Here is a 16,955-nt window from a genome sequence, read left to right as displayed (position 1 = left end):
CAATGAAGACAAAATCCACTTATTTGGATCCAGTGAAATCCCATGTTAGCACGTGGCGCCATTTTGAAAGTCCACACAGATAGAAAACAACTGGGATTCAGACCCAGACATAAAAAAAATATTTCAATAAAGACAACGCATATATCCTTCAAATGTGTTTTAATTGCATTTTCAAAGACACCATTTTTTAAAGCCTTTCAGACCTCTTTGGGCATCCACATTTCTGGGCTACTGAAATGAAAGCTTAAAGGAGAAATGTCCAGATTTTTTCATTTTTATTTTGGTAACATTATGCAGAGACCCTCTATGAAATGTTTACTGTATTTGTTCATCTGCGTGTTTTTAAAGTTCAAGTGTGATTATTGTTAATACGAACCGATTACACTTCAGATTGAATCCCGTCCACGGGTGTTGAAGAAAAATACATTAAATCCAAAAAAATTTTGTGTTAGTATGCCAAATACTTTGTTTCCGGAGACACTTTTATTTTAAAATCCACAATTGAACTCTGAACAGTGGTGGGCTAAAATCCTCTAAAGGATTATGGGAGAGGGTGGGGGGGGGGGGTTATTTGATTCTTTTATATTAGAGTATTGTGAGCATTTTTGTCTTAAACGAGGGGCTTTTTTGGACATTTCCTCTGAGGTTTTATCTGTTTTTTGAATTGCTTTGCGCACGGCATAATAAATCTCTTCTAGTTTCGCCCACCCCCAATCGAAACGTTTCGTGTGCTACTTGTTCTTCCTTTTAGCAGGTCTACCCTGGGACACACAATTTATCCCCTGCAAACTAATCCCAAAAATGAGCATGTGAGTGTGTGTTAAATCTGACAGACACACAAATATAAGCTGCAAAGCATGTTGATGCTCACTGATTTTAAAATGTGTGTTGGTGCGACAAAGTTTGTAGTACATGCGAGCTTTGCTGACATAAAGCGCTAAATGTACGTCAACGTAAACACTTGCATGCCAATAGAAACAACGGCAATAACAGTCTTGCGGCCAAAGGTGATTTTCTAAAGTACAAAATGTGTTTTTGTGACTTTCACAGCATTAGCGAGGTTCCCTGTGCTACACCCACATGCAGATTCAAACCGAGGCAGTACCATTCTTTCACATGAGGAACCATCCTCGTGTATTATTGCTTATGGATACAATGTAACATTGTTCAAGTTAAAAAGGAAAAGCACGTGGTGACTTCCTCAAAAGTCTCCAAATGTGAATCTCCACAGATGAAAAATGTCGGACGTAAGGCCACGGAAGATGAAAAGAGCGACTTCCCTTCTTCATATAAATACAACATCAGAGTGGAGTTTTCGTCTACACGTTTGAAACGGCGCCGTTAATGTCTCGTGCCTGTCGGATACCGTAGAGCCACTTGATGACTCTGGCGTTCCTCTCGATGACGGAGATGCCGTAGGGCACGCGCCGGTTGCCTGCGGCGGGCCCGTCCTCGTCGTCGTAATCGCAGTCCTCCTGGCCTCCGTCGGCATCGTCGCCGCACTCCGAGCTGGGCGTGCTGACGCTGCGGAGTTTGGAGATGGACACGATGTCCGAGTTGGCCCTGGTGAAGCGCTCCACTCCGCCCATGCCCTCCACCTCGTCGGGATCCAGCCCGCAGTAGTTGAAGAAGCGCTCCAGGTCTGCTGTGGCCCGGGAATAGCGGTCGCTCAGGTCGGATTTGGAGCGGTGCAACGACGGGTGCTTGCGGGCGGAGCCTTTGGAGCTGGAGTTGGAGAGGCGGGTGAAGGCGGGGGAGGCGGGCGGGATCATCCCCGCACGGACCGGCGTGGGGCTAGGCGGCAAGTAAGAAGGGGGTGAGGCCGTGGTTCGTGAGGTGGCGTTGGTTTGGGGTTGTTGAAGTGAGTTTTGGAGGGCCGGCGGAGGGGGCGGGGGGACCTGTGGGTGTGCGACTTGACCTTGTGCGGTTTGACGGGGCCTGAGTTGCGGCCTCTGGGGCCTCCTCATTTCTGCATTGGGTCGAACGTCCACCCTACGTACCGTCACGGTGTTTGGAGAGACGCGGGCCGAGGGGACTAAGATGCGGGGCGCCCGCGTTGGGACGGGGGGAGGACGATGGCTGGGGTTGAGAGGGGAGGACGTGCAGGACGAGGCGGACGAGGAGGTGGCGGCGCTTCGCGCTTTGAAGTTGTTGAGGAGGCGACTGTTCTTCTCGTGCTCCGTCGATAAGCTGCTGCCAATGCTTTTAGCTCCCGACGAAGGCGACGAGGGTGAGGGGGAGGTGGACGACGACGACTGGGAGGAGGGCAGCGGGCCGTCGCGTACATCGTTGATGAGGTTGTTCAAAATATCCAAATTGAGAGGCGGTCTACCTCCCGGTCCGTCCCTCACCCCGCCCATCCCCACGCCAGTGGGGCAGCGTGGACTTTTCCGGGCAGGGGGAATGCCCGAGTGGCACTTCAGAATCATGGCCGGGGGAACGAGGGGTTTGCGGATGATCGGCGGCTTGACCGGCGCCTGCCGCGTCAGTGCCACCTGCTGGCTCTTGACATACTTGGCTTTATCCGCCTCGAGACGCTCCACGGCGCTCAGCTTGCGGCTAGCGGGTTCGGCCGGGCGGCGAAAGTAATCTGGCCCTTTGGTGAGTATCCTGAAGGGCATGGCGGAGGTGAAGGGAAGGGCGGTCAGGCGACCGTCGGAGGGCCGCAGCGTCTCCACTGGCATCCTGGCGGAGCTGCGAGACAGCAAGCAGACTCGGCTTTAATCACAGGATGATGATGCAAACCGAAGACAATGTCATGGTTGTGAGGTTCGATTCTCGGTTTCACTGCCAAAACACGCTTATTGGTTCCCTTATAGACTCAAAATTGTCCATTGATGTCAATGTGAATGTAAACGTTTGTTTGTCTGCATTGATTAGCTGGCAACTCGTCTTGTGCGTCCTCCATCCCTGACCTAATTTCAGCTGAGAAAGCGCCATCAATGACAATGTTGAGGACGAGGACTTTAGAAAATGGATGATGAAGGACTGAAATTTGCTGTAGCGCTCCATTTTCTTAGGCATCATTTGTCATCTTGCTGTGGCCAACAGCAAGAGCTCGTCGTGAAAACACCTAGCGTCCGTTTTCAATAGCCCAGGTCATCACCACAGGTGTGCGAGAACCATGAGACTCCGGGTCAGCACAATTAAACATTCACACTTGGGGACAGTTTGAAGTCAAGTGAATTTAGCGCACATGCAAAACCAACACGTTTTTCGAATGCGGGAGGAACTCAGATGGAGAACTTGGAAAAAGACCAAGCAAGCAAGCAAACACCACACACGAGCTGATATCCAAACCCTAAATCTCAAAACCGCAAAGCTTACCACGACTCCATCGCAGTGTCGCCGCAGTAAACAATGTATTGCTTTCTGTTTTTATCCAAAACACCCAAGCAAATTCTACCTTTGAGTCATGTACGCACGCGTGCATCATCTCAATAAGCGGAGACGTTTGGCTTTGATGGGACTTGTTGGGTAGACATTCTTGTCGGGACAAACAGAAAGGGTCAGTCAACAAAAAGTGAGGCTTGAGTGGACAATGAAAGTTCCACATGTCCTCTTTCAGCTTGAAAATCGCTCTTTTGTACTTTTGTCTTTTTTTGCAAAGCCCCCCTCCCCCCTTCCAAGCCCTTTTAATGTGCTTACCGCTCGCTTATGCTGATGTTCTCACTCCTCTTCCAATTCTATCCTTCTTCCCCTTTTTACCCCTAGTCTGGCCTCAGTGAATGGCCTCCTGGATGACAGGGTCCCTCGGGGTCAAATTCCACATCGGGCCCAGCAAGGACACCGCTGTCGGGCTCGGCGGTGACCCAAATGGAGACGATGGGGGTTAAGCCGTCGATCGGGGTCACTGGTAAGACTCTTTGAGCAGAGATCAGCTGAGATGTATCAGCTGGCGAACAACAACATTCCCAAGAGAACTTGTCCAGATGTGAGCGGGCACAAAGTCCAACCCTGCTGAGTGGGAGGAAAAAAGGTCCGGATCAAATGCCTCTTGGAAGTCGATTCCAGGCATGCGCCCACACGCATACAATCACTCTCCCTTTCGCACTCACACAATCTGGCAGCCAGTGGGGACTCTCCTCAGGACTGAAGTGGGGCAGACGGAACTACACTTAATACCACGTCTGGCTACTACAGCCCTCCAATCACTCGCTTGGCTTTGACACAGGGGGCGCGGTCAGGGGCGGGAGTCACGCAATCATTGGTTTACCTCATAAGAGAGCCTAACCAATCAGACCTTGACCCCCAAGTGAGAACAACAGTGTACTGAGGGAGGGATTTCATTCAAATGATTCTTTGAAAGGGAGAAAGTGCGTGTGTGCGTCTCAACAGGCAAAAACTGCTGCAAATAGCCGTTTTGCCTACATGTGTTAAAACTTTCTGTATTCTTCTGGAACCTTTTGCAAAAATCCCTTGCGCCACGTTACTCTTTTCAAAATACTCCACGCTGGTCAATATCAGCCAGTCTTTTTGACAGCCGTTTTCCTCAACACGGGACCCTCTCAGGTCTTAAACTCACAGCTAGATTGTTGTCATCCACAGCGGAAAGACAGCACGCAGGCACGCACACAAAGACAGGTGTGAAGTCAAATAGGATTTGCGTAATTTGGTTTTAAAATGGAATCATCTCAATTTTAATCTTCAACTGTAAACATTCAGTCGCTGACCAAGTCGCGTTGAATTGGTAGCACAGACCGAGGAGATGGCATTGACCTTGGGCCAATCAAAGAGCTTAGACACACACCTTCCCTTCAAATCCACCCTCCATCTGTTCAGAAGGATGAAACCAGATCAAACGACCATCTTTATTATGCAACCCGAGTTAAGAGACACCGGACCCCTGCCTATTCGGTATTTCTAGAATGAAGATTGCACCAAAAATGGCCTGGTCCTTCTAAAATTCGTAAAAAAGTCATAAGGCAAAAAGGTCGTTAAATAAAGCGTTCGTAAGCCGAGGTATCACTGTATATGTAAACATTCATGCAGGGGGGGAGAACAAACCTTGGAATTAATAACTAGTTGCTAGCCAATGCTAGCAATTCCAACCAAATGTTTCCCGTAGTGGCAGCTCCGACGGGCATAATGATTGGTCCCGCTACAGGACCTCAAGGACTTTCTAAATTTGTGTCATGATGGAAAAAGTTACAAGTAGTATTGCTGAAGGTTTTGATATTTATCTTTCCATGGTTGCACAAATTGTTTCCAAACAGAAAACAACTCAGCTCTGTTGCTTCTCTTCCAAGGAATAGCCACCCTGTAAAAATGACTGCAACAGCAACCAACTGTGCAAAATGTTGAATTCTTTTGGAAGGAACACATAATGCCATAAGAAGATGGCACCTTATCCCACAGCGCACTCAACCCGGAAGTAACTCAAATAGACAGAAAGCTTTGTGTGGTATTAGCATAGGTCGACCTTGTTTGTTTATTACTGTGGTTTTAATGAAGAACAGACTAACTTTTAACCAATTGATGCAGAAATGCTAAGAAAGTCCTTTTTTTCCTCCAGCATTCGCTACACCGGCACCACAGTGAAGCAATACTTCTAAAGAAGTGAAAACGGGAAACACCATCCATCCACGTCAAATAAACCTTGCCAGACACGAACAAAGTGCATTCACGTGCGTGTGTGTGTGTATTCTGTGACCCGCGATGTCCTGTCGTATCACAGAGGCCGTGACACCACAGGACATTGCCCACAAATTGTACACGTAAACAACAGAGCCTGCCGAAAAGAAGGCTCAACTTTCAAGAGGGGGAATTTGTGGGAAGACTTAAAGGACAACAGTTTTTTGTTTCCTAACTGAGATCAGAAAAACGTTTTATAGCATCTAAAATACCCAAAACACACAGGCTGATATTTTTAGTCAAATGCAAAACACCAATAAAGATGACTTCAAGTGTCCAAAAACGAGTTCAAAATGAAACCGGAAGTGGCCCGTTTCAGAAGGTCCTGCCCCCTTGTTGGTGACGTCACGCCAAGACGTCTTGCCTTGCTCGAGAATCAAATCAATGGCTTCAGATTCGGAGAAGATACTTTCTTGTTACGCATCCAGTGATGAATATGATTCAAATAGTTCTGAAGAGGAAAGCATAAATGTTTGCAATCGATTGAAGGAGTCCTCCCATATCAATTCGAGCCATCAAGGACAGCATGTAGCACCCAGAAAATGCACAAGATGGCGCCCAAGCTCTGTTGGAAATGGGCCGATTTGTCCGCTGGGAATTTGTGTTAGCGAATATCAAATAGTTGTCTTGGTGCAACACAAAAGGATTCACCATCGCGTTATTTATGTGTTTTCCTTCTAATTGCGCCATCAACACGAAGTTCTCAGACCAAACAAAGTACCCAAAATGCATTGCGTGTCGCTTTCTCGGTCAGGGGCTTTCCTGATGTGACGTGACATCAGGCATCGTCATCAACTCAAAAACAAGACTTCCTGAATATTTAGCGCCAGTCTTAAAATGTAAACTATAGCTGTATGCGGTGGAATCTTTGTAAAATACGCTCAGTAGAAGTCATTTGAAGTGATTTTACAAATAATGGACACAACTTGTCCGGGCGCTTCGGTTGTCCTTTAAATGTTTTAATTTATGATTTGGGAACGGCAGCATTTGTATCCCAACAGCCTTCACATATTGTCTGCAATACACCAAGCTCCCAAAACAGACAGACAGAAAGACAGGTACACAGCTAGACAGCTAGCTAGATAGCTAGCTAGATAGATAAAATGAAACCCCTCTCTTTAAGATTCAGTATCTTTTCTGCTTGTTTGCTGAACTTGTACTGTGACGCATAAAGTTACATTACTTTGGAGTTTGTGGCAACACATTCGCTGGCTGACTCACAGTCTACACTTAGGGAGGGGGAAAAAAAGCTGAGGCCATGTCGATTGGCTTATGAACATGCAACACAGGCTCAATGTAATCGCCCCAGGACAGCGCAGCTTCCGGTTTGAAGTCAATCAGGGAGCTCGAAGGGGGAGTTCAAAAGGTTATCAGCCGCTCCCTTTCACGGCTGATTTAGGGATCTGCCAGTGATGCTAATGAAGACGTAGGAGCAAGCAGGAAAGAAAGAGACTCAACAGGATTCACCCTTGAAGCACTGGCTTTGAAGATATAAGCGCGTAACTCGGTGGAGAACATCACCCACACGAATGAGTGTGCAATGTCTGGACGACAAGAGTTATGCAAGTGTTTTGCACAAGAGTTTAGTCATCTGCAAGAGCGAGCAGTGAACCTTGAACAGTCCGTTATTACATTTTAGATGCAACCCCACCAACCCTCCTCGGTCTGCCCTATCACCTCCATCCACCACTGTCCTTTTCACTCCCTGCAGTACACACAATCAACTCTCAGTCGTACAGGAGTGGTCCATCGATGAAAAGGTTTCTTCAGCCGTCATCTGTACTTCTTTGAAGGTGTCGGACGTTTCGCTTCTTATCCGGTAGGGATATATGTATAGGGCCTAAACTACCAGTAAGACTTTAGTTTGCTGACAAAGTTTCTTGGATAAGAATCTAAACAGTCTGACTCCTTCAAAGAAGTACAGATGACGACTGAAGAAACCTTTTCATCAAAGGAGAGTTAGCAACAACCTCAAGTGATATTCCAAACATCATTTGCGTTTTAAGGTAATGTAGCTAACCATATCAAAGTCTCACAGCTGAAAGGGAATGAAAATAGAGCTGAGATGCTAAATGCTTGCGTCATATTTTTAGATTGGCATTCTGACTCGGGAACAGCTGCTCTCTATAAGCAGTTTTTTTTTAACTTGGACATGATGAGCAACCTAAACAGTAACTTTAACATGCACGACATGCCTGCCTACATTCTAGTTTGGGTCCAAACAGAACACAAAAGCTCATGTTTACTTACAGGATGTCAACGGCTCAGTGACAGAGTCCCAACCTCTTGGGAAGCCACCAGAAAGGAACTTCTGCTCCCCAAAGATTCGCAGAGAGCTGAACAGGAGGAAGCGACGGCTCCGACCATGCGCGCTGGTGGTGCAGGTGGTGTGTGTGAAAACCTGCTTTTCCTTCTGCTTCTTTAAGGATGAGATTCTCTTTTCCTCCCACACGGTTAGACAGGCTCCACCCACTCTGTCAGAAACCAGGAAGAGTTTGTGAGAGGGGTCAGGAAGCTTTTGTTTGCTCTGTAACGAGAAGTTTCAAGAATTTGTCATAGGTCATCCTGGCTGCTTTTTTCCCCCTTGGCATCTACACCTCACACACTGGCATTAGCCGGGATTGAACACATTGTTGGGGAAGAGCATTAATACATATAGTCCATATCACAAGCCTTTGAAATTCAAGGTGATGTCACATCGGATTGGGTTAAGACGTCGCAACAGAGTAAATAGTTTGAAGCTTGAGGGCAGAATGGACGGACCGGTCCGTGGGTCATTTGGAAAAAAATGACCCACCATGGTGACCATAGAACGTTAAGGGGCAGAGACGATGCAGTGGAATTTCTCCGTTTCGTCCGGAGCTCTGCCGTTTGCTAAACGGACATAACAACGGACGAAACGGCCTCTGGGGCCGGACGAAATGTTGCGTTTCCGTCATTAAAGGAAGTGTGTCGGCGTGAGATCAACTCACCGAACGAACCCCAAGGGTTCCATCGAACCCAGGTTAAGAACCAGTGGTCTAGAATCTTCAATAAGCTTCCTTGCTAAGTTTATTTATATATTTTTCTGCTTCTAAAAAGACAGCTCTATGTGTCATCAGTTATATCTATTTGTATTTGGTAGATGATATCGGCAGCTTCAATGGAGGCCACGCCGGGCTAATCAAGAGCTCATCAGATATGTGGGAAAGCCAATTTGACTCAATTGTTTCCCCAAAATATTTTTTCAGAGAAATGTAACAACATCCACAGTATAAAGTAGGTGCAGTTGAGGATATCCTGTCAGAAGGTGGTTGGAGAAACAACGTCTACAGAAACAGCTTGAAAAAAGGCTGCGCAGTCATGTCATGCCAAAGGGAAATTATACATCAAGACATTTGTTTCGCAGGCCATATGTCATTTCTTTCTCGCACGTGTTGGCTGAGCCACTCTCGCTATGCAAACATGAGCAGGCGGACTGTTTTGAGAGGGTGCACAGGGGCGGGGTGCACTGTGCCAGCCTACTTCTGGTGCACAGTGAACACACTGAGCGTGCACGTGCGGTCGAGAAGGCAAACATGCCGGCTGAGCATTGATGCATCAATTTCTGGAGGTCGCGGCGGCGAGCGAGCGGACTCGTTCTCCTCAGACGCAAAAAAATGACTGAAATGCAATAGTTCAGCTGGTCAACAAATTCCGACAGCATCAATGTTGATCTCCGAAGAAGAACTATAAATCCTCCTTCCAACACTTTTGTGCCTACACTCTACTTTCACTTGGTGAAGAAAAAGATCGCAATGTCAACTGTTGGCAATCGAATAGGAATTACATTGCTTCTTTGATTCGTACCAGGTCAACACTTCAAGGCAAGAAAAAAGTATGGGGTGAGCGACAAGAGAATAGGCAATCAGAAATAAAGGAGAAAACTATTATTATTTTGAAAAGTATACAGTCCAGACCAGATGTAAAAAATTGTGGATCCCATGTAAATATCACAATAAACAAATCAAGCCACTCACTTACTGTGGTGACCCCTAATGGGTCAAGCTGAGAGTCACAAGATTGAAAAGATGTTATAAAAATAACCAAAACCTTAAAACAACAACAACTTAAAAATTATCTTTTCAGGGTCCATTATCATGCAAGTTTATTTAAGAATTGATTAAGGGAAAGGACTGGGCAATAGGTTCAGGGAGTCCCCTGCATATTGATCGAATTCAATACCTATTTTAACTCTATTCCCTCATTCCTATATTGTCGACCACCCCCTCAAACATTACAACTCTTCTACCACTGTTCCAAGTTGGCTTGGATTATTTATTTACTTTTTAGTCCAAAGTTTACGACAATACTCTCACCGCATTTGCATGCTCCAAAATCTCACTGCCCAAGGAGAATCCTCTTGACATAAAGACCTTGTGAGCGCTCCAAACTGGTCCCTTGGGCGGTGGGAAAACAGGCCCCATGAGAGCAAACACCTTGGCGGGAAGCCACAAAACTGAAGCGGCAGGTGGATTAAGAAGGCGACGCGGAGTGTTAGGCAAAACACTCCGGGATCCTATGAGATTCTCTCAGCCTTCATCTGGAGACGGCCACCAAACGAGGCGGCTGAGGTCATCTGCATTAAATACTTGCTGAGGAACGTCGCCTTCTTCTAGTCACCATTTCGAGGAATGATCGCTTGTAGGCTTCGGCAGCTTTATTGTCAGAACTGGCTGTCTTACCATGACGAGTAATGAATCCCTGTACAGCGCTTAAAGTTCTCGAACCATCCGTTGCTAGCTTTAAAATCATCAATAAACGGTGAACTTCCAGGTTGCCCCATGATGATAGAGTGAATTTGCCGTGCAACACACGCACCTTTAATAGCTTCTTTGTTGCGAAGGATGGTAGCAATGGTGGATTTAGCATATTGCTACTGGGCCGTGAAGTCAGACAAATGCACACCTCGTTCGTGTTTCTCAATGATCTCCTTCTTCTCCTCGACTGTAGTTTTGTTTTGTGTCTTCTTCGGCAGAACACGAGCCTGTGGTGGGGTCTTTTTCGGTCCCATAACAGCAAAAGTATCCGTAAAAAATCCTTGAAGACGATCGACGCGTGCACTCAGAGAAAGGGGGTGTGTAAAGGTAGGCCGGCTGGGGCGCTGTTCGGTCGTGTGCTTTGGTGTTCTTCCCCCAAAGATGACTCCGCCAGCCATGGTGGGGCGGCGCTCCATGTGTATCCCGAAAAGTAGTGTGTATGCCAATGTTTAATTTTCATAGATTTAACGTTCAGAAACCGAAAAATTCATAAGGCAAGGTGTTCGTAAACCGAGGCCTCACTGTACTTGGTATATACACACATTCCAGGAGGGCAACAACCCTCATGTTACATCTCACATTTCACTCATGCCCAAACAGGCCTCATTTTGGTCAACGGCTGGTGACAAGTTTGAAGTTCAATGCTTAAATTTGCCAATTTGACTTGGATGGTTTTATCAATGGAGATCTGAGCACGGCTGCTTAAAATAAATATATATATATACATATATATTTATTTATTTATTTTTGGGGGGGGCAAACAGTCTTTAGGATGAAGATGTGGACATTCCCATACTTGTGGGGCAAGTGAGCCGAGCAAATATCCTGGGCTTGTTTAAACATTAAGAGTTCTTGAGGACACCACGTGACTTGATTCTAAGCCCCCCTCCCCCGTCCCCCCCAGGCCACTCTGATGACACATTCGGCAGATAAGTAAACCATTCTATGAGAAGGCAACACAAACACAGCTCTGTTCACACTTTACCGTTTGACTATTTTGAATGACTATTTTTTTCCCCCCACCGCGGGGCTTTAGGATTTTCAACTGAAAACAAGGCTGGGAAAAAGTGTGTGTGTGTGTGTTGGTTGTCAATGCTGTTTTGGCTCGCAAATATAGAAACACTGGAAAATGGTCGTCTTAGGATTCACGTGTAGAAATGGAGAATACATGTGCGTGTTCATTTTTATGAGGTATGTAGGGATAACATCACAACCAAAATACAGAACCAACAAGCTTTTACAAAAACGCCCACAAAGTGAGCGCCAACAACGCTGGAAAGTCTAGAACAGCGTTGGTGTAAATGGAGTTCTTTAAGAAAACGTTGCCAGTTTGGAAAAATGCTAAGGAAATACAGTAAAAAGCTTTGCTTTCGGTAACATTACATAAGCATATTTTGTGGCCTAATCTTACACTTCAAATGAAAACAATTTTTCAACGCATTCGACCTCCAACCCACAGAGGCATTCGTCACCAGATGATGGAATTATGTTCCGTTTTATAATTTAGTATTATGAGTAAAAAAAAAAAATGGAAAGAAAAGAGAAATGATTTGAAGATGAGTATTTAAATGACTGTGCTACTTTATGCCGTGGCACCATCTTACAAACATTTTGAATAACATCGCTTTCATTTTTTGGTGGAAATAAACAGATTAAAATCAGAAACTGGATTAAAAAAAATTGATGATTGATTCATATTTAAATCCTATTCACCTTAGCACTCCTGCGATATACCAGTATGCACGTGTTTGTTTCTATTGCACATAAAGATGTTGCGACACAGTATGTGCCCCCCTCCCAATCGCCCCTCTCCAAAAACAGTAATTATTTGAGTTTTCTGGTCAGTGGGTCAGTCGGTCCAGCTTCAAGCGTGGTCGGATCAATAACAGTCAAAGCAGAAGCATGTTGGTAAATAGTGTCCTGAAAACAGCTCTGGGACCTGACAGAAAAGGGACAAAGTCTAACTGCGCACACACACACACACACACACACACACACACACACACACACACACACACACACACACACACACACACACACGAGCGTATGCACACGCACACACATGTAAGTCACTCAGTAGAATTTTTTTTCTAGCTAAGCAACGAAACAGATGGCAACAAATTACAGTAGGTCGTTATGTAACACATGCCTGGACACAAACCGTTATTAAGGTTTTAAGTGTTGTGTTTTTCCATTAAGACTTTGTAAATAACAAGATCCTGTTGGCATTGGACCGGTCGTTTTCCTTCTCTTCCCGAGCATATAAACGAGAGTCCACGCTGACACGGAAACTCTTTTGCGGCCTGGAAATGATTACGAGTCCAAATTACAAGGTGGTGTTGTCCAAGGTGAGCAGCTTGTGTATCCTCACTGAGCTTTTTGTTTTCAGACACCAGTCAGCTCAAGAGTGTGTTTTCCAAAGTGTTCAGCTTTAAAGGACAACCGAGCGACATCACTTTTTTGTTTCCTAACTGACATCAGAAAAACGTTTTATAGCATCTAAAATACATGTAGGATGATATTTTAAGTCAAATGCAAACCACCAATAAAAATGACTTAAAGTTTGCTAAAACTGCAAAAAATTGAGCTGCGAGTTGGGCATCTTCAGGAAGTCCCGCCCCCAGTTCGTGACGTCACACCAAGACTTGCTCGAGAATCAAAACAATGGCTTCAAATCGGGAGAAGATGCTTTCTTGTTACTCATCCAGTTATGAATATGATTCAAATAGTTCTGAAGAGGAAAGCGTAAATGTTTGCAATCGATTAAAGAAGTCCTTCCGTGTCATTTTGAGGCATCTGGACAGAAATGTAGCGCCCCAAAAAATGCAGAAGATGGCGACAAATCTGAATGAATTGCTTTTCAATGCATGACAATAATAAATCTTACCCAAAAATCACTTTTTTTGTGAGCACATCAGACTCACAGGCTCATGATTCAAATCTGGCCTTTGCATGATCTGCTTGTGTGGGCTTTCCGAGGGCACACATTCCGAAACATATTTTAGGAGGACTCGAAATTGTCACGAGAAAAGAATGTGCGCATGATGTGTTGTTTGTCTGCACGTAGCTTCCCTGCGATCATCGGCTGATGACTGGACCAGAATGGTACGGCTGATAAACTGCAGCTCAACCATGACTTTAACCCCCGTCATTGCACCCTGTTAACCTAATAGCATGATAAGACGTCAGTAAGTAAGAAACTACAAGTAAGACTTTAGTTTGCCGACAAAGCTTCTTGGATAAGAAGCGAAACGTCCGACACCTTCAAAGAAGTCCAGATGACGGCTGAAGAAACCTTTTCATCGATGGACCACTCCTGTACGACTGAGAGCTTACACAGACGTAGTATAGCAGGAAAAGAAAATCTACAAAACATACTGTAGCTAGAATATCAGTAAAAGTGTGGTTGGCTCTGGCACGTCATTTCAAATAAGAAATGCGGACATAGTCAATGGCACAGGCAGCAGACATGACTTTCAGCAGAGTCAACCACAGCGTTCTTTGGGGATCTTATAATAGTAGCGTACAACTACAATTCCTCCACTCTGTGGAATGTGAGCAAATTGAAAAAACATGCCTGATATATATTTTTTTTGGAAGGGGAGGGGGGTTGTTGTTGTTGCTAAATGACTACAATCAGCCTTTCAGTGATGTTGTCTTATGACAAGCATCGCCTTTGACACAATTATACGCAACAAACAAAAATGGGTTCAAACAAGTATTTTGTGATGCTAGCGAATGTCCTGGGACTTCATTGAGCTCAGTGAGGTCTCAATGCCACCACTGAAGGGTGGGGTGAAATGCTGTAGTGCGGAATCATTCACAAAGTTTGAACGGACAACCGACGTCTCCGGACAAGTTGTGTCCATAATTTATAAAATGGCTTCAAATGACTTCTACTGAGTTTATTTTACGAAGATTCCACAGCATATAGCTATATTTTACCTTTTAAGACTCGCACTGAATATTCCGGAAGTCTTGGTTTTGAGTTGGTGACGAGTCTGTACGTGACGTCACCGAAGGAATGCCCCTGACCATTGTAGCCGTCTTTTTGCATCCATTTGACTAAAAATATCATTCTGCGTGTTTTGGGTATTTTAGATGCTATAAAACGTTTTTCTGATGTCAGTTAAGAAACAAAAAAGTGACGTCGGTTGTCGTTTAAGGGGCAGAGACGATGTTACATAAGTTGTCGTTGGCGCGATGTTACCAGGACTCTGCTAATAAAGTTGTATAAAAATACACAATGGATTCACGTTTATTATTATATTAAAAAGAAAGAAAAAAAGTTTCCATGGCTGTCGACGTATCATTTTATTTTGTTGTATTTATCCGCCAGTCCGTGAAAATATTGTCTGACATTAAACTGGTCCGTGGCGCAAAAAAGGTTGGCGACCACTGCTTTATGGGACTCTAGCTATAAATATCCCAAAATAAGCTAATATGCGTTCTCCAAACTGACATCATAAAACAACTGTGATATTTCAAATGGTGTCGAACAAACAAAAAATAAGATGAAATAGCGCAATTTAAACATTCATAGAAAGAGCAGTCGATGGTAAGGACATGCAGCAGGTTCGGCCGATTAAGGATAGAAATGGCAATGTGTCAAGGACTGCGCATGTGTGGGCGGATGGGTAAAGGTCAAAGGTGACAAGTTCAGGACACTTTGGAGACAGATGGTGATTTACAGCCGTTTGCCAGCAGGTTGATTTTTTTTCGGGGGGACGGGGGGGTGTCTCCCTCGGGGACGGGGCCCGGGTTTAAAAAAAAAAGGCCCATTTTGATGATCGGAACAACGGTTGACCTCGCAGTGAGAAGCTAAGAAGCTATCTTTTGTTGAGCCGAATTCAGTTAAAATACGATGGACCGGTATAAACGCAGATCATTCATTCCTTATGGGATAGAAAAACAAAGCAAAATATCGTCTCCCTTTCCATTCATTTCATTTTACATCATCAGTTTGTTTTGCGTCAATGCCATCATGAGTAAATTATCCAAATAGTTTGTGTTTCCGGTATGCATTTTATTTTGAAAACAGAGCGGCTGTTCTATCGCAAAGTGGATGTGAATTGATTGAGTTTTATTTAATTGCCCTAAAAAAAAGCAAACACGCCAGGGCTGGCAACTTTTCAGAGTTGTCTGCCCTGGTGTCCGCTAACTTTTTGTCATGAGTTTCAGACACTGCTTTTGGGTGCGCCTTACACACCGCAAAATATGGTATATCACAATTGCAAGATGTAAGGTTGTGTAATGTCATCATCAAATATTGACACTTGGTAATGGCAATGAATACTCAAATTTGGTCCGAAGGAGGGGGAATTATTGGTGCATCCTCTATCCAATGTATGAAAACGCTGACAGAAAAAAACAACAACCATAAAACATGATCGGAAACAATCCAATTTTGGATTTTTTTGCACCAAATGCTGTTCATTAAGTAAATGACGCAATTATTGCATCGCCGCTGGAGGAGTAATTTGGAGGAGCCAATCAGATCAGTGAAGACATTTCCAAAGCAAAGCACACGGTAGCTTTTGTTAGCCTGGAGCTGCTGCCACTAAACGCCAATTAGAAGGGAGGAAAAGTGAAAGAGACACAGCAGGAAAAAGGCAATCTCACCGTGTGGCCTTGATATCATTGAGGATTGTGCATGCGCAGCTAACGCTGCCGCTGCCTTTTCTCTGTCCCTTTCATTGGTAGTCATGCAAGTATGTCAATAAGCGGATGCCAAACCGACACGAGACAAAAGCAGCAGAGCCCAATGTGGCGGAATATGAGGAACAATCAGGAAGTGAAGCGAATGAGGGGCGGGGGGAGGGCGTCGGGGTCCGTCGTTAGTGTGGAAGTGATGTGAGGATGACCCAGTTTACGCACAAAGCCTCAAGGCGACAAGACGATTGGACCAACGCGTGCGTGCAAGTACAAACAATCAGAAAAGGTGCACACTGCGCAGGAGGTAGACATGAAACGCATGAGGTTGACATTAGTCACCTTCTGTGACCTACATTGATTATTATTAATATGGCTTTTTGATGATGATTGATCATGATTTTCAACCCCACAAAAATCCAAACCAAATTGATTTTCCCCTTTGCATATAGAAAATGTTCTATTTTATAGAAGATACTGTTCAGATCTTTAAAGGACAACTGACGCCTCCGGACAAGTTGTGTCCATAATTGGCTTAAAAAATGGCTTCAAATGACTTCTACTGAGCGTATTTTAATAAGATTCCACCGCATATAGCTATCTTTTACCTTTTAAGACTCGCGCTGAATATTCAGGAAGTCTTGTTTTTGAGTTGGTGACGATTCCTGACGTGACGTCACGGGAAGACCGCCCCTGACCGAGAAAGCAACGCACAATGCATTTTGGGTACTTTGTTTGGTCGGAAAACTTCTAGTTGATCCGTGTTGATGGCGAAATTAGAAGGATAACACATAAATAACTCAATGGTGAATCCTTGTGTGTTGCACCAAGACTACTATTTGATACTAGTTGACACAAATTCCCAGAAGACAAATAAGCCCATTTCCAACA

At 44.8% G+C, this 16,955-nt stretch overlaps 1 protein-coding gene across 2 annotated transcripts; it reads right to left on the bottom strand.

The window, feature by feature from the left end:
• Nucleotides 1-559: 559 nt before the first annotated feature.
• On the bottom strand, nt 560-16,146 carry LOC148904115 (protein FAM110A). 2 transcript variants are annotated; one of them, XM_089014368.1, is made up of 3 exons: nt 16,035-16,146; nt 7,885-8,108; nt 560-2,694 (listed from the first exon to the last, which is right to left on the bottom strand). In XM_089014368.1, exon 3 carries the CDS (start codon nt 2,682-2,684, stop codon nt 1,320-1,322), a length of 1,365 nt encoding a protein of 454 aa, XP_088870494.1. In that variant the 5' UTR covers nt 2,685-2,694; nt 7,885-8,108; nt 16,035-16,146; the 3' UTR covers nt 560-1,319. The 2 variants fall into 2 exon arrangements, with proteins under 2 accessions (XP_088870494.1, XP_088870487.1); XM_089014361.1 differs by lacking the exons at nt 7,885-8,108; nt 16,035-16,146 and adding an exon at nt 3,649-4,111.
• Nucleotides 16,147-16,955: the final 809 nt, after the last annotated feature.

Source organism: Hippocampus bargibanti, linkage group LG01, assembly GCF_051943395.1.
Source record: "Hippocampus bargibanti isolate YZ-2025 linkage group LG01, ASM5194339v1, whole genome shotgun sequence".
Taxonomy (NCBI): Eukaryota; Metazoa; Chordata; class Actinopteri; order Syngnathiformes; family Syngnathidae; genus Hippocampus; species Hippocampus bargibanti.
The sequence above is the reverse complement of the archived record's forward strand: the minus strand, read 5'-3'. Positions and strand labels throughout refer to the sequence as shown.

Excerpts from the sequence above, each read along its gene's own strand:
- LOC148904115 (XM_089014368.1), bottom strand. The coding sequence starts at position 2,684 with ATGCCAGTGGAGACGCTGCGGCCCTCCGACGGTCGCCTGACCGCCCTT.